Genomic DNA, 18,456 nt, shown 5'->3' on the forward strand with positions numbered 1-18,456 from the left:
ACGTACACTTTGCTTATTACACACACAGGGATGCGCAGCAGCACACAAACATTTTTAAAAAATTACAAATTAAAGGATTAAAATGTAAATGATTATTACTGTGTACATAAATATAAAAATGCCTACGTGTCATAATGGATAGTCTTTGCATGTATCAGAATCACGCGCACGAGCAGATCCGTTCCCTCACTAGAGAAGCGTTCAGTTTTTCCGCTTGTAAATTCCGCCATGTAAATAGCGAATCCGCCATGGCGCGAGCGCAACTGGCTTTTAAAGGGAATGGGAGATGAGACTGATTTGTTTATGGCACGTTATGCCCAAAACACACCCATTACTCATTAAGAGAATAGGGACAACCATTTTAGACAATGTGCCGGGCGCGTGGATTCGGTCACGCCCTAAGCACAATTGCGCCGTGCGCTTTAGACCATGCACTTAGATCATTAAAAGAGGGCCCTGAATGTCATTGCAGTAAAAAATAAATAAATAAAATAAAAAATCAAACCAATTGGCATCTGCGAACAAACGCTGCAGGAGCTTTTAGCAAATCTAACTTCACTTTTCTGAGCCATTTTAGCAATGACTTTTAACTTTTAACAAGTGTAATTTGTCATTCTTTTAAACACATTTGAATTAAATATTTTGTGTCTTTCTATGAAATAAACAGCATTTGAGGAGAAAATATTCTGCTATCTAATGTAGTAACTTAAATAAATAAATAAAAATACTGACCCCAAACTTTTGAATGGTAGTGCAAGATGGTGTAATTTGCAATGATTGTGTTCTACACCAAAATTGTGAGATGTTAAGCTTTCATAAATCAATAAAATAATCAATTGTGGTGTTATTTTAATCTTGTGGTGTTTTTTAATGTTTTTAAACAGCTCCTGCCAAAATCCTCACCTTCAGTGGTACTGTTACAACACCATGGATGAGGGATGTTATTTTACCCTGCAGGGCGGTCGGAGATCCGCCTCCTGCCATTAAATGGCTGAAAGAGAGGTAAATAAACCTATTTCATGGGCACAGACAAGAATGTACAGAACATACACTCTCAAAAACAATATTAACATGAGTATGAGCATGTGATTTAAGGCAAACATGCTAACAATGTATGCTGAGTTCAGTTTTATAGTGAAGAACATACTGCAGTGCAGCTCTAGCCTTTCATTAAGAGCAAACACAAGCATCTGAATACCTATGAGTAGAATCACTCACTGGGGAATGCTGGGAAATGTCAAACTCTGCCCCTCTCATTGACGATTCACACTGTTTCTCATCAGCGGGAGCCCGGCCCCTGCGGTCATTGATGGAAGACGCAGTATCCATGGAAATGGCAGCTTCGTCATTAAGACTGTGAAAGCAGAGGATTCTGGGTATTACACGTGTGTCGCTAGCAATAACTGGGGAACGGACGAAATAATTCTGAACCTTCAGGTTCAAGGTGAGGTGTGAGAGTCGGGCAGGATGGGCCCTTTCTGTATAGCCTCCTCAATGTGTCAGTTATTACGCAGTGTTTCTCACTGTATAAATATCATCTTCAGTCCCCCCTGACCAACCTCGACTCACTGTGACCAAGACAACCACCACATCCATTACTGTGTCCTGGATACCAGGAGACAACGGTGGGAGCTCCATTAGAGGTGAGGCGGAAGCGGTTCCACCTTCAGCAGAGAAAAACAAAACAGAAAAAAAGAGAATAAAACTGTTCTATCTTTCAACTGATCATGATGCAAAAATCTTTCTTTTTTTGGGGCATATTGTATTAAAATCGGTTTCGTTTTTGTAGCGGGAATGGCAAAAAAAAAAATATATATATTGTGTTTTTAACATTTTTAGAAACCCAGTCCACGCATTCATGGGTGGTTTAAAATCCAATTAAAATCAGATGTTTTCCCTTAAATTAATATAAAATGTAATTAATGTGTGATTACAGTTGTGTACCTACAGGCTTGAAGCTTTGAATGTGGCTCATCCAAATTAGAGCCTAAACTATAATTTCATCATAATTAGTTTTTGTTTTTAAACTCTGTTATTACATAATCTGCATCAGTTTTTGCACTGACGGATTTATTTATGAATAATCTGGCCATTTCGTTTGGTATCCATCAAATTCAGAATAATAAGAAAGAAATGTTATTCAAAAGTTGTTTGTTTTTGAAAGAAATTAGTACTTTTATTCAACAAAGAAGCATAAAAAAATGTATCATGGTTTCCATAAAAATATTAAGCAGCACAACTGTATTCAACTTTAGTAATAAGACATTTTTCAGCAGAAAATCAGCATATTTGAATGATTTCTGATGGATCGTGTGACACTGAAGACTGCCTGCTGAAAATTCCGCTTTGCATTACAAGAATAATTTACATATAAAAAATTTTTTTTTTTAAATTGTAATAATATTTAACAATAGTACTGTTTTACTGTATTTTTGATTCAGTAAATACAGCCTTGGTAAGCATAAGAGACTTCTTCAGAACATTAAAACATCTTATCGCCCCCAAACTTTTTAACAGTAATGTAAATATAAACCAATTTGACATAACTGCCATTACAGTGATATACTGTAAAATCCCTCATATCATGATGTCAGAATATGAAACTTAAACTGCATTTCATTCTGCATTAGTAAATGAAATATAAAGTGGCACAACATGTTTAAATGCGTAAAATACAGCAATGTCTACAATGAATCCGTCCTCCATTGTCACACTGACAGCAACTCGGTGTGGAAGAAAACAACTCGGATGAAGTCATTACTATAGCAACTGATGTGGATGAGCTGGATATAAAGAGCATTGAACAAATGGATCCAATTGCATTGCTTGAAAAATGACAGTCAATCCTAAAGAATCAAATAAATTAAAACAAAGATTTGTTTTTATGAATTAATTCCGTGTCTGTCTTCATGCAGGATATATTCTGCAATACTCAGAGGACAACAGTGAGAAGTGGGGAAGTATTTCCATTAGTCCTAGCGAGCGTTCCTACCGTCTGGAGAACCTCAACTGTGGCACCTGGTACAAGTTCACGCTAACGGCCCAGAATGCTGTTGGTCCAGGCCGAATCAGTGAGATAATTGAAGCAAAGACTCATGGGAAAGGTGTGCATTTTGTTCTGTAAACCCAATTTCTCAAATAATTGTGTGTAATTGTTCAAAGTAGTGATCACGAACACCCTTCCTGTTCTCCTTCATCGTCTTCACCCATCACAGAGCCACAGTTCTCCAAAGAGCAGGAGCTGTTTAATAGCATTAACGGAACATGTGTCAAACTCAACCTGATTGGCTGGAATGATGGCGGTTGTCCAATCACCTCCTTCACTCTGGAATACCGTCCATTGGACAGCCCTGTGTGGACCAAAGTGAAGCGCACGTCTCTTACGAAGAGCTTCAACCTCCAGGACCTGCAGGAAGCCACTTGGTACGAATTGCAGATGAAGGTGTACAACAGCGCGGGGTTGGCTGAGAAACGTGTCAAATTTGCTACTTTGAACTACGACGGCAGTAAGCGAAGTTTGATGGATCACCTTTACAATAAATTCAAATATTTTTTGTTTGCGCTTTAAAATATTACATGTGTTTTCAAAAGGCACCATTCCTCCGCTGGTGAAGACGGCGGTGAAGGACCCGGTGAAGAAAACCAGCAACGAGGGGATGAAGATGATGGTGACGATCTCTTGCATTTTGGTGGGAATGGTGCTGCTCTTCGTCCTGCTGATGGTGCTGAGGAGGAGGAGGAGAGAGCAGAGGCTGAAGCGGCTCAGGGGTCAGATGGTTTTCACAGCTCTTAGCTACAGATCAGAGCGTTTTCAAAGAGAAGGTGTAGATTCGTAGGCGTAAATACAGACAGCATATGTTACCATTTGAGATTTTACTCCTATCAGCCTTATTTTTCATGACTCGATAGTAGATCCATTTTCAGTGTATGTTACTAAAGCTTATTGTTTTTTCCACAGATGCAAAGAGTTTGGCTGAAATGCTTATGAGGTAAACATGATGATTTTCAGTTTCGTTTTTTTAAAGCATAAACACCCCAAAATTCTAATTTTGTCATTTATTCGCCCTCATTTCATTCCAAAACCATATAATCTTTTTTCGTCTATGCAACAGAAAATAAGATATTTTGAATAATCTCTGAGCTGCTCTTTTCCACTCAGTGAGAGCATAATGATCCAAAATGACTAAAAGCATTATAAAAGTAGTTCATACGAGTCACTGTTCCAAATCTGCTGAAGCCATACAATTGAATCAGTGTTTTGAACAGATTCATTGTAACTGTTCCAAAGCATATTATGCACAAATGGATCAAACTTAAGTGAATCAAACTCAACATTCTGTTAAAAAGCACCATTAAGTCATTTATATGACTCACTATATGTGACCCTGGACCACAAAACCAGTCTTAAGTCGCTGGGGTATATTTGTAGCAATAGCCAAAAAAACATTTTATGGGTCAAAATTATTGATTTTTCTTTTATGCCAAAAATCATTAGGATATTAAGTAAAGATCATGTTCCATGAAGATATTTTGTAAATTTCCTACTGTAAATATATTAAAACATAATTTTTGATTAGTAATATGCATTGCTAAGAACTTCATTTGGACAACTTTAAAGGAGATTTTCTCAATATTTAGATTTTTTTGCACCCTCAGATTCCAGATTTTCAAATAGTTGTATCTCAGCCAAATATTGTCCTATCAACAACAAACCATGCATCAATGGAAAGCGAATTTATTCAGCTTTCAGATTATGTATAAATCTCAATTTCGGTTTTGTGGTCCAGGGTCACATATGCTAAATCTTCTGGAGCAAAACAACAGAATCAGTTTCTTTGAACAGATTAATTGTAATGGACAGTTCATGCACAAATTAATCAAACTCTCTCAGCACTGTATTAAAAAGCAAGCACCAAGTAGTTCATACAACTCGCTATATTCCAGATCTTCTTAAACAAAACACTAGAATCAATTTCTTTGAACAGATTGACTGTAATAGACAGTTCTAAAGAATATTATGCACAAACGAATCAAACTCTATCAGCATTTTGTTAAAAATCACCATCATTTTCCAGAACTGTTTGTAATGGATATAATTATGCACAAATGTATCTAACGTCAACGAATCAAACTCTTTTAGCATTTTATTAAAAAGCATCAAGTAGGTCATATGAATCACTATATTCCAAATCTTCTGTCATTCCAAATCTTCTGAATCAGTTTCCATGAGCAGATTCACTGTCATAGACAATTCTAAAGAATATTCTGCACAAACGAATCAAATTCTATCAGCATTTTATTACAAAGCACCATCAAGGTGTTCATACGACTCGCTATATTCCAAATCTTCGGAAGCAAAGCAATAGAATCAGCTTTTTGAACAGATTCACTGTAACAGACAGTTCTAAAGAACATTATAGAGAATTTAATCAATAATAAACAGATTTGTGTAATGAATAAACCACAAAAGGCTGTTGCTTCAGAAGATTTTATAGATTTAGGATGCTTTTACATTGACTTTTTTGTTTGACAGTCCTTGGTTACCATATTCTTACATTATATTGAAACTGCAGCTGGGAAATTCTTTAAAATATCTTATTTTGCGTTCCACAGAGGAAAAAAATCATATAGGTGGGTGAGCAAATAATGAACTATTCCTTTGTTGGCTCACATGTCATGCTGACTTTGTATAAGCGGAGATGTTATTCTCAGGCTTGTTTGTGTTCTCCTCCAGTAAGAATACAAGGCCTTCAGATACCATGAACAAACAACAGCAGACCCTCCGCATGCACATCGACATTCCCCGAGCGCAGCTGCTCATCGAAGAGAGAGACACCATGGAAACAGTGGGTGAGTCGTGTTCGCTGAACCATATTAAAACCTAAACATTTGTCTGAGCAAGAATGATACTATAGGGATCTCTAATAGTTCCATCTCTCCCTTCCCTGTTAGACGACAGATCAACAGTGCTACTGACGGATAACGATTTCGGAGAAACTGCCAAACAGAAGTCGGCTACCGTTACGCACTCTGTCCACTATCAGTCTCTATCGCAGGCCACAGGCCCGCTGGTGGACGTCTCTGACGTCCGACCTGGGACGAGCAAGAGCAGTCTGTCGAGTAAGAAAGAAACTTCTTAACACATAAATAATAGAGTGGCTATTTGATCATACTGTTTAACCGAGCATTTCGGAACCATCCCCAGATCCCACTTCTCGCCGTACAGCTAAAGCTGGTCCTGCAGCCCGTAACCGCTATGCCAGTCAGTGGACGCTGAATCGTCCCCACCCTCCTGTCTCCGTCCACACTCTCAGCACGGACTGGAGGCTGGGAACACCCAGAGTGGCCGGTTCAGTGGACAAAGAAAGCGACAGCTATAGTGTCAGTCCATCACAGGACACAGGTCAGTCTGCTACACTAACAACCAGCCTACACTGTATGTACATCTTGAGCTTTTGTTAGGTTTTTTTTTTGTTGGCTTGACGCGTCATTACAGCTGGGTACTAAAATTATCTTATCAGCCTTTTTACAATATTTAGTATATTTCTTAATATTTATGTGCTTGCTGTTTTAAAAAAAAATTATGAACACCATAAAGAATGGTATTACATTTTTTTATGCATGAATATAAAACTACAAAGAAATAAACAGTAATGTTTACATACTTAAACCACTTTAAAGCATATAAATGGCATGCAGGAACATCCATGATATTTATGGACTCAATCGAATCATTCAATAAATTCTGAACAGATTTATTGTAACAGACAGTTCTATAGAATATTATGTGTAAAATTAATCTAACTTCAGTCGTCTATCAGCATTTTATTAAAATACAATACTGTTCAAGCGTTTGGGGTCAGTAAGATTTTAATTAATTTATTTTTATTTTATTATTATTATTTTTTAAATTACATTTATTTTTACTTTATATTCATCAAAGAATCCTAAAAACAATGCATCATGTTTTTTTCACAAAAATAACAAGAAATGTTTCTTGAGCACCAAATCTCATTATATTAGAAGGATTTCTAAAGGATCATGTGACACTGAAGACTGGAGTAATTTCTGCTTTTCCATCATAGGAATAAATTACATTTTAAAATATATTAAAATAGAAAACAATTATTTTCAATTGGAACAATATTTCACAATATTACTGTTATATATTTAATCAAATAAATGCAGCCTTGGTGAACATAAGAGATGTCTTTCAAAAACATTTTTTAAAAAAAATCAAATTATTTCTTCTCAAAAGATACTCAATGGCCAGATAATAAAAATCATTTTAAATGATCACAAAATTTTCAGTGTCAATTTTTTTTATCAGCAATAAAATCATATCAAGTATCATATCAAAGCTAATACATGCTAGAAGTTCCTATTGTTAATAATGAGTTCTGACCCGCTGTGTTCAGACCGTGCTCGCAGCAGCATGGTCTCCACTGAGAGCGCGTCTTCTACGTATGAGGAGCTGGCCAGAGCCTATGAACATGCCAAGATGGAGGAACAGCTACGACACGCCAAGTTCACCATCACAGAGTGCTTCATCTCAGACACATCCTCTGAGCAGATGACCGCAGGCACCAACGATTACACGGACAGTCTGACCTCCAGTACACCGTCAGAATCAGGCATCTGCAGGTTCACTGCCTCACCACCCAAACCCCAGGACGTCTGCAGGGTGATAAACATGGCCGTACCCAAGGCCCACAGACCAGGTGAGACTGCTGGTGGGAAGTAATGACTCTAAACTCAATTTCAGCCAATTGGAGCTGTTCTTAATAACCATGAGTTAATATCAAAAAAGCTGGTGAAGCTAGCATTTTCAGGAATTATATGCATTCTAAAGATGAGTTTTTGTTTTTGTTTTTTTGGGGCAAAATCCAGTCATTCCAAAAGGAATTCACAAAAGCAATCTGGAATTTTGTGTGAATGCGAATGATTTCCAATTTCGCAACAGTTTCAAGTTGGTTGCCACTTAACCAACAGAAAGCAGCTTGGTTTGAGAGTGACTTCTTTGTGAGCTGTGCTGAATACTTCCTAAATTATTGACAATGGATCTTTCTCCCCCACAAAATGTCACTAATTTGACCGCACATAAAGCCTAAATTATGCTGTCTTCTAAAATGTAACCAAAATCTAAGGCAGAAATGCATGTATCCTTTGTGGATGAGGCAATTCCAGAATGGATTGTGATATTGATAAAAAAAATTAAAAAAACATAGCTCAATCTCATTAAAATGTCAGTTTTACACAATATTTCTGTGCGCTTTTAAAATGTTTAGAGTATTACATTCTTAGATTAGCAAAATTCTAACATCAAACTCCATTCAAAGTCAGTTGAGAATAGAGTTTCTCAGACCGCTTCACGAGAAGAGCGTGCTCATCTTGTAATTTGACCCAATCGTGCTGAAAAAAAAACTGCATAATCCTTAGCTGGTCCCCCAGTCTGGTTTGGATGGTCTGCTGGCTGGTTTGGGAGTGATTTTGGGCACTTTTTAGCTGGTCAGGCTGGGAGACCAGCTAAACCAGGTAAACAGAAGCTTGGCTAAACTCAGAGACCAGGTTAAACCATCTAAGACCGGCTAACCAGCTGGTTAAAGTCTATTTTTTGCAGGGAAAAAATGAGGTGCTTATGCTGCAAGAAGCTAAAAAACATTAATGCGAGTTCACACTGCACGATTTTAGCCCGATTTTTCACTCACCGACAGGTTTTGCGAAATCGCCGACAAATGCCCGAAATCGGAGGCAAATCGGTGCTCGTTCACGCGAGTGACAATCACGCAGTGTGAATTATCAAAGACTCGATCTGAGGCACTGCATCCGAATATGCCTACTTCCATACTATATAGCATGTGGAAAACAATACGGCCGAAAAACAGTATGTCAGAATTCATACTACTCAAAATTGGTAGGCAGAAAGTACCTTGATGAACTGCTACTTCTGCCAAGAGTGCGCATTCGATGGACACTTTACTATCCCATGAAGCCACGAGAGAGGAGTTGTGATTGGCAGTGAAATGACGCAACTGACGCTGGTAGGTCACGAGAATGTGACAACATGGTGGATGTAGTACGCTCAAATTTCATTCACACTACCCATGTTTATACTATATAGAACATACTTTTTTAACAGTTGCGAGTTGAATTGCCATGCTGACAAAGTCTTTTTCTTTATCCTGCAGGAGGGGAGCTCGTACACCTGCCTCCATACCTGCGGATGGACTTCCTTTTGAACCGGGGTGTGTCAGGAGCGTCTCGGGAGGTGGCGATGGGCCAGGCCTGTTTGGAGCCGCAGAAGACTCGCTCGCTGAAGCGTCCCGCTTTGCTGGAGCCGACGCCCATGGAGGTGCCGACCAGCAGGGACGTGCAGCAGTGGCAGCCGGGCACAGCCTCGACGCTTCCGCAGAGAGAGGCCGGAACGGACTTGGCACAGGCTGCCAAAATCAGCACCTCCCAGGAATCACTGCTGGACTCCAGAGGACACGTAAAACAGAGCAACAATCCCTACACAAAGTCCTACACACTGGTATAACAAAGATCGGACAAAAATAAACCATCAAGAGCAAAAAGCGAACTCTTCATGCGCGGTTGTATATATGTTTCCACTTCTACTCCTAACAGTTTCTTTATTTTATGCTTTTTTTAAACAGTGAATTCACTTCTTAAAGAGAACTCCACACACCCAGAGATTGCCAAAATGATTTTATTATTATGAATATTAATTATGATGACCATGATGATTTACTGATTCACTTATTTTAGCAGTTAGTGTGCACCAACTAATGAATGGGAATCCATTTTCATTTTTTTTACTAAAATTTCTTTGTGTAATTAGTTTGAGATAAAGCGTGAGAGTGATTTCCATTGGTCCAAAGTTGTCACCGATCTATTTCGAAAAAATCCTGGGAGTGCATGAGGACGAACCAATTTAAGATGAAGATGACAGTATGAATAAAGACCGCTGGAGGGTCCAGCCCAGAATTTTTTTGACTACGAAAATATTCAAATGTGAAGATTTCGTATTCTTACGAGTATAAATATATAAAAAAATATATATATATAAAATGAGAAATCACTTTTATTTGTGAGTATTACAGGGAAAAATTTTTATTTGGTTAATAAAGTCCTTTAGTCATGTTTGCACATATCTTGTTTAACCTAGAAAAGCAAGTTCTGACTGATGATTATTTGTGTTCCATTCTCTAATGGTGCAATATGAAAATCCATGAACCACGTTTGCTTTCTACTGTACTGTATCTCGCCCATGACGTGAGCTTCTGAGAGTCAGAGCGAATGAAATGACAGATTCAGATGTAAATCCGCTGCAGTGGATGCAAAGGTTGATTTAGCCTGATGCATGGGGGGAGACCGGACCACCTACTGCACTGACAGTGTGGCTCTTTCACCACCTAAGTGTAGTGCACTAGAAAGGTGTCTTCAGGGCACGCTCTCTCTTCATTAGATTTATTTTTGCTGCATTGCAGACATGCTGCACTACAGGGAAACTAAGACAATCTAAAGAGATCCCCTAAAAGAATAACAATTATGATAATATTCATAAAGAACCACAAGCAGTTCTATATGATTATGGGCTGCATGGTAGCAATATGTTATTGTTGCCGCTCTGCACCAAACTGTCTTGCAGAGAGAGTTATGTTGAAGAGTTGTGAGATGATATTTCACTATATTTGATTAGATAAATCTATTGTCCTTACTTTACTCATTTACAAATGTTTTTTTTTCCACATTATTTTCTATTTCTTTTTTTCTTTTTCAGCAGAGTGCTCACAGTTGTGACACTCCAGAAAAGATTTTCCATGATAATCCTGTCGACTAATAAAAGGTTGATCCCCAAACGAATCTGGCCGTTTGGTTAACACTTTTCATTTTGCTGTGGGATATAAAGGGATCTGAGCGTATGTGATGAACGGTGAAAATGAACAGCTTAATATCCAAACCGAGATGGGATTCACTTTAGAGAGATGAACTTAAAGCAATAATTCACCCCATTTATGTCGTTACAAACCTTCAGTATTTCTTCTTTTGTGTTCCACAGAACAAAGAAAGTCATACAGGGTTTGGAACGGCACATTTTGGGTGAACTATTGCTTTAATCACAGCAAAGACACTGGATTATCTGGATGAATACTAGAGACATTTCGAGTTGGAAATCATAATCAAATGAGAGACAGAGGAACACAATGAAAGTAGAACCGCACATCCTCCTGAGACGAAGCAGAACTTTCCTTTTCTTGTTGGTGTGCTGATTTTCCTCAGCTACGGTGACCCAAGGGGGCAACAGAACATTAGCAATGCAAACAAAAGTTAGAAATAGTCTGTAATGAACCTGAAATAAACCACAATACAAATAGTCCACATCACAATGGAAATAATCAATGCAAAGGAAATGAGCCACAAATTGAACTGAAAGTGATTATGGTATATGCTGGCTTTCTGTAATGCATTTATTATTCATGCTGGATGACCAATGGCCACATACACACTGAAAAGTTTCAAGTGTAACAACTGCAGTTAAATATGGGAATCTGCTAAATTATCACTCCACGAGTCAGTCACAAATGGACATAAAAAAAGTCAAAATAGATGTGCAATAAAGGAATAGTTCACCTAAAAATTTGCTGAAAATTTACTCGCCCTCAGGCCATCATATAGATGAGTTTGTTTTTTCATCAGAAGAGATTTGGAGAAATGTAGCATTTCATGACTTGCTCACCAATGGATCCTCTGCAGTGAATGGGTGCCATCAGAACGAGAGTCCAAACAGCTGATAAAAACATCTCAATAATCCACATGAAAATTATTGAAACATGACATAATCTACACGTCCATCAGTTAACATCTTGTGAAGTGAAAAAAAGTAAGGCATTTTAACTTTAAACTATCTCATCTTGCTGAAATACCCATAATACATAATCCTTAATAACGTTTTCTCCAGTGAAAAATTCACATCAAAATCCAATAACATATTTGTTTATAACTTTTCCTTTGTAAATGGTGCTTAATCTGTGCATATTTCTCTCCTGATTCAGAGAAGACGACTTTTCACCGGACAAAGCATTATTATGATGATACCAACCCAACCACTGAAATTTAGGAATACTATTTTGTAATACAAAGTCAGCAACACATGCCCTCATAATATTTTTAAATGTTGTTGCCTAATTATTTGTACAAAAAAACAAAGTGATTTGATTCTGGATCCAGGCTTGTGGCTTAATTTTTTTGCACTTATTTCTATTGTCCTGCAAACAATTTTCGTAATATTAGCATAAAAGTATCAGTAACACAAAAATTTGCAACACAAATGAAATTAAGCTGCAACACAGCAGAATTACCTTGAATGCAGTGTTTTTACAACTGATTTTGAAAAACTGTAAACGGTTGGCCTAGTTTCCATCAAGATACCAGTTAGATATTTACTAGTGTAAAATTATATTAATATGAAATCTTTTTAAAACAGTATAAGAAAGTTTAATAATCTTTCCATCATTTTTTTTTTGTACATTTCTTATTTAATTTATGGTCTTATAAGAGTGTGGTAATACAAAATACCACAGATTTATTTTTATCACAACAGTTGGCTACTTGATGTCAACTTGAATGGGAAAAACTATGGTTCCCTGTTTCCTATAGATTTTTACAATAGCGATTTTGGATTTAAAAGTAAAATCAGACCTGTGGTTAGCGTTACCTGAAGAAACTTACATTTTATTCTTCAACATAAATTATACCACCACAGGGAATTCCCAAAGGAACTATGACTCAAAAATGCTAATTCTCTTCCTTAATTTAGGAGTGCATACTTCACCTGAAGTTAGTTGGCAGAAAAACAATTAATGTTGTTTTCATCTTTTGTTGACTATTCTAATTTTGTTGAGCCCCTCTAGACCACTGTACCTTGCTTGCAGTCTGTCGTTTGGTGAGCGAATTCCCATGTGGCCTTCAAAGAGCGTGAGCGACTCTCAGATTGCTGTATTGATTCAGAAGCTTTCAGTGAATAGCCGGAGACAGCCACTCTTCCTGGAGCACTTGGACAGAAATTGGGTTTATAATGCTATGTCAGCCCGGTGGGTAATGGGGGAACACGTTAGTCATTGTGACAGCTATATTCTCCATCTTCGTCTGAAGTGTGCAACAAATTAAGCGTCGCTGGCACATATTTATAGACGGTCTCTCGCTCAGCTGTTATTAACCACCACCATAAATAAAGCTGCAGTGTGCTGAATTCTGATCTCTCAGAAACACACAGCTGTCAGCAACACAACACTGATGGCTTCTGAATGAACAGAACCTGGCTGAGTTCCTCTCATTCTGTTTGATTAATCTTCATTGCTTCGGTTTGAGAACAATTAGGCCGTGATCTCAATGGAATATTGGCATACTGCGTAGTATACTGCAGTTTTATTAAAAAGTGTGAAAATGTGAAACAGTATGTGAATTGTGCAACTATTATGCATTAGAAAAATAAGTGCTTCTCCCTAGTCCTTCTGAGGCTTCAAGGTTAGAGTTCTTCTCAGCATTAAAACTGGAATGATATGGTCTAGTAAGTGTGCATGGCTACGTCATAAATGTTTCCGACTCTGTGGTCATAGCACAAAAATACTATTAAAATTATCATTTGAAGAATAACATAACATTGCATAACATACTAAAATTGAACAAGCTCAGTGTCAATCCATTTTCAGCTAATGAATTTTTCGTGAACTGGAATCTGTACCTAAAGAATGTGAGCGATTGAAGGATACACTTTATGCATCCTTCAAAAAAGGCTGAATAAAGGATGCGAATCGAAGACGGCCTACAAAGGATCCTTCAAATTGAGTCGTCTTTTGATGGAGCTTTATCATGTGGCAGCCTTACAAGGATGTGTCCTTCCGTTTGAGAAGCACCCATTATAAACATTAGCATTAGCATAGTATTTTAGAAATTATTTTGCATTTTTAATCCAGTTTTCTATATAAAAAACACTGACTTGGTGCTAACTTGATGAATACTATACAGTATACACTGTATACTGCCTACTGTATACTACACTGTTACATGACGTCATCAGGTTTCAAGTGACATCTAAGTGTAGTTTTGTCATGTTGGAAATAAAAATGGTTATTTTGCATTTTTAGTGATATTTTGAGTAAAAATATTTTTACTTTTGTAAACCTGATGAACTAAAATGTCAGCAACATTAAAAATGGAAAAGGTCAAATTGAGCGCATTGCATTATGGGATGCAATATGTCATGAGGTAAGTTCTGTATACTGCACATTTTGACAAATTTAGTAGGTCATCTCTACATACAAAGCATTTGCATACTGCGTACAACATATTAACTGTATAGCGAAAAAGTAAGAGTAGTATGCTTGAACATAGCTTCACTCATGAAAAATGAGTTAAAATCATTCAAATCAAGGCTGATATTTACTTTCTGTTCATTAGCCTCACTGAAAATGGAAGATCAAGTCAAGCACTTTGCCTTGGGTATTCAGGTATAGTAATAGTAGTATGGTAGTAAGAGCATCACTTTTGTATGTGGACTTGTAAAACTGATCGGGTTTTACATTCACAGGCTGTTTGACTGCTCACATTATTTTCAGTGTGTATAGTTTGGTGTGAGCAATACAGATTAATAAACGTTTCATCTCAATATTTTTCCTGTGTGAGCAATAACTTTTGTTTTGGATCAGTTTGAATCCCTCTGTGTTTTCTTTCCTTTACTGCGTACATCAGAGTGTAACACCCCCTCCCAGCTGAAACCTAATGAACCTGTCAGACCTCAGCATGTGGTTCTGAACAGAAAAACTACCGTAATTAGACCCATGAGGAGGATTTTTCTCTGAACTTCTTTGAAACCACCTATACATGACTCACAGAGCTCAGCATTTGCTGCACATACTGGAATTACACCACAAAATAGTTGATTTTCAGCATAGTTTTATAAGATTATAGTGGTCAGCAAGCTGTTGATGAGATGGGTTTGTCTTCTCATTCTCTCGCTCTATTTTAAATGAGTGTTAATTCATTAAAGTAATTAATTGAATCACTTTCACAGATCAATAAACCAAGACTTGGGTCCAGAATGAATTCATCACAATGGCTGTGTCCGAAACAGAACCAGCTGCCTCACTGCCCAATCGATGACTTAACGGATAGCATTTTGAATGAAGGTACCGCCTGAGGACACTAGTTTTAGATTGGCTTTTAATCTAATGCACCAGTGAATTTTAAGGAGATAACCAGGAAATAGAATCATATGTTGAAAAAAATATCAGTTAATTTCTGTATCTTTCAATGTTTTTGTTCAAAGTATGCAAATCATGAAGAATTTTAACAATTTCCTGAATTCCCAAATTCTTAATTTACTAAAAAGGTCCGTCTCATAAGAGTCATTTGTTGTGTATTTCAAACTACATTTTTCCCATGTTGTTGGTGAAGCTCTTTTTTAAAGCTTGCAAAAAAGTATCTTATTACACTGAAGCTACTTAAGGGAATATATAACTATCCAATTATATAATTAGTAATTATATCAGGGAGTGCTTTTGCATTAATGAGCAACCTCAATTACAGTGACAACACGAAATGTGAGAAGATACATTTACACCTAAATATAACTAAGAACTAGAAAACATCCTAACTGAGTCCTGATTTAACCCATTTATATACTGATTTAAAACCCATTTAATCCCATCGGTCACAATAGTGACCATAAAGAAGGTTTTTGTTTATAAAGTTCTAAAAATGTTACTGACTGGTGTTTTTGTGCATTTCCTGCAAATATAGAAAGAATAAAGTGTCTCAATTAAATATGTTAGTGCAAATTGACACATGACTAGAGCAGTCTCCTTATTGTTTGCACCATGATATCATCAAAGCTCCAAAACAAAAGCTTAGTAAAGTATGTTAACATAAAGATATGACAAAGATTTTTGGTACATATTATCTTTAAGGTGTCTAGTATTAATATATGAATTCACAATTATTTAGTTTTGTTGAGTGTGGTCATAGAATGAGTAAACGTGTTGATGGCAACAATAGTGACTGCTGTGCATTTAGGTATACGTCCAATTGCAGTTGTTAGTGAATGTTGCACTAAAATATGTTGCAATGACAAAGTTACAGTGAATACTGCACTAAACTGAAAGTTCAAATGTTACAAAAAAGTTACAGTATTGATGTTTCAATACTGGTTCCACTAATATAACAATGTTATGATATGTTACAATAAATTAACATTTTTGAAATATGATGGTTGTATTTTTTTGTCTTTTATCTCAGTACTCAGCACTATCAGTGTTGTATAAGGGTTTTTCTGCATAATGACAACCCTAGAATGTGACGAAACAGGGTTTAAAATGATTGCAGAAATATGTTGATTCGGTATACACATTATCCCACCGGTCACAATTGTGGCCGACCATAAAACACAAATTTTCACACACTTTTCCATAAAAAAACCTGACTATTTCAAGGGGTTACTACTGACACATCATTTGGATATTTTCATGTCTGGGAAAAAATTTTTGGATTTAATGGGTTAAACTCGAATCAGTGATCTTTTGGAATGTATTCATTTAGAACCGTCTGAACGAACCGATTCAATACAATGAATCAGAATTTCCATCGAGGACATTTAACACCAACTGATTCACTGAAATAAATCTGACCTTAGCTCGAATGGATGCTTAGGACGCCAAATAAATTAGGTAATATCCTTGTCATCAGTTTACTCTGCATAAAGTTATTATTTTACAGACTACATGACTGTGTTATTGTAGAAATAATTTCTCTAAAAATGAGAAGAAAATAAAAACGCACAATGTGGACGAATTACCTGCGCGTATGAATGAATGGTGCCGCACGCTGCATTCATTAAAATAAAGGTCGCGACGTTTAAAGGTGCAGTAAGGATTTCTGAGAAACACTTTTGAAAATTGAAATAAAACAATTCTGTGAATATTTGCTAACTACTCAGCAATAGGGGGTGTTTTTACGTTCATGATGGGGAGGAGAAAGTGTGAGCAGCGGGAGTTTTGTAGAAAGAGAAATGGTTGAGACATTATTACCAAAGAGGAAAAGGTCAGAGGAATTTAGCTAACTGGAAAAAGAAGGGTTACGCGCTGGAGGAGAGACCAGCGGGAAGGCCTGAAAACGGACGCCGAGGTTGCTTTGTTTCTGTTCCACACGTGAGTAACATCGGTTTTGCTGTTTCACACAGCCAAGATAAACTGTTATTGTAGTATTAGCTATAGTAACAGCACAGGATTGACAGAGAGTTGCCTGTGTTGCGTACTATGTTCGTGAATTTGGTGAAATGAAGGGAGGTGTACGTTGTTTGGGTGTCCATTTCAAATATTGGTCTTTGCAATTGACCACTTGTCTACTTACATGACATATTTCCTGTATTTGGCCCAAGTGTTCTAAACTGCAAATGTGTGTCGAACTTTTGATTAACCATTGGGACACACTTACAACCTAGTGTTGTAAAAATGTATTTTTATTATTTATTTACACATTCTGTACTTGTTTTAGAGATGTGTTGGATTTAGTGTATGTTAAATACACTTCACAAATTATAGGTACCACATACATATGATTGTTTCGTAGATTTATTTCCAAGCGATTTGAATATTCTGGCAGCTTTGGGTGAAGCAGTGTCTGTGTTTTTCCAAATACACCTTCTAAAATCTTTCCTCCACCAAATTTGGCAGAAAATAATGCATGTGCGAGAACAGTTATTGAAATATTTTGTCTTTTTTTTATTGAACCAGTTCTGAACAAGAACCAGAAATATACATGGATTTAGCATGTCATAGCCTTAAACCTTAAATAATAGGTTTTGGACACAGCCAGTGTTGGAGGGAAAACGGATGGTATTAAAAATACAGTGAAATAATCAAATCAGTCACTGAGGTCATCCCAATATTTATTGAGTTCACATATGATTATTTCCAACTGTTTGGTGTCAGGAATATTACAATACACCACTTGATGACAAAAAAAAACATTGACTTGTGTAAGATGATAATGATAAACCACAAACACAATATCAGTCAAAACACAATAGAGATAAAAGATTAAATAAGTGTGTGAATCTTAATGATCTTAGTTTCAGATGCCATACAGGATGTTTTCCTTGAGCAACATTCTTGATCATTTGGCAATAAATCCCCCTGGTTTCTGGTCTTAAACAGAGGAAATACTGTCACACAATGATTAACACTTTAAGGTGGATATATTCAAACACCTTGATGTTAATGAGACAAGTCTGTTCATATTTATCAAAAAATAAAAGTATTGTAAAAGGAAAGTATTGTATTGAAAAAAAAATCTATGTACTGGGGGAAACCAAAATATCACATTGTATTCCTGACAGATGATAGCAAAAGGCAAATTGCCTTTTCACCTTTCATCTGCCCCCACCCTCACCCCCAATCA

The 18,456-nt window shown here is 36.8% G+C and overlaps 1 protein-coding gene across 1 annotated transcript in view; it reads left to right on the plus strand.

Annotated features, from left to right (window-relative positions):
• Positions 1 to 9,635, plus strand: part of LOC107743430 (Down syndrome cell adhesion molecule homolog) — a 42,324-nt gene extending 32,689 nt beyond the window's left edge. The window contains exons 20-31 of the mRNA XM_016556659.1: positions 885 to 1,002; positions 1,284 to 1,444; positions 1,545 to 1,643; positions 2,916 to 3,104; positions 3,216 to 3,506; positions 3,592 to 3,768; positions 3,959 to 3,989; positions 5,735 to 5,850; positions 5,953 to 6,120; positions 6,206 to 6,403; positions 7,419 to 7,721; positions 9,189 to 9,635. Of these exons, the coding sequence (XP_016412145.1) occupies positions 885 to 1,002; positions 1,284 to 1,444; positions 1,545 to 1,643; positions 2,916 to 3,104; positions 3,216 to 3,506; positions 3,592 to 3,768; positions 3,959 to 3,989; positions 5,735 to 5,850; positions 5,953 to 6,120; positions 6,206 to 6,403; positions 7,419 to 7,721; positions 9,189 to 9,538 (2,201 nt within the window). The 3' untranslated portion in view covers positions 9,539 to 9,635. The remainder of the gene's footprint in view (positions 1 to 884; positions 1,003 to 1,283; positions 1,445 to 1,544; positions 1,644 to 2,915; positions 3,105 to 3,215; positions 3,507 to 3,591; positions 3,769 to 3,958; positions 3,990 to 5,734; positions 5,851 to 5,952; positions 6,121 to 6,205; positions 6,404 to 7,418; positions 7,722 to 9,188) is intronic.
• Positions 9,636 to 18,456: the final 8,821 nt, after the last annotated feature.

The sequence above is a fragment of the Sinocyclocheilus rhinocerous genome, unplaced genomic scaffold (genome assembly GCF_001515625.1).
Source record: "Sinocyclocheilus rhinocerous isolate Xijiao unplaced genomic scaffold, SAMN03320098_v1.1 scaffold106, whole genome shotgun sequence".
In the NCBI taxonomy this organism is placed as follows: domain Eukaryota; kingdom Metazoa; phylum Chordata; class Actinopteri; order Cypriniformes; family Cyprinidae; genus Sinocyclocheilus; species Sinocyclocheilus rhinocerous.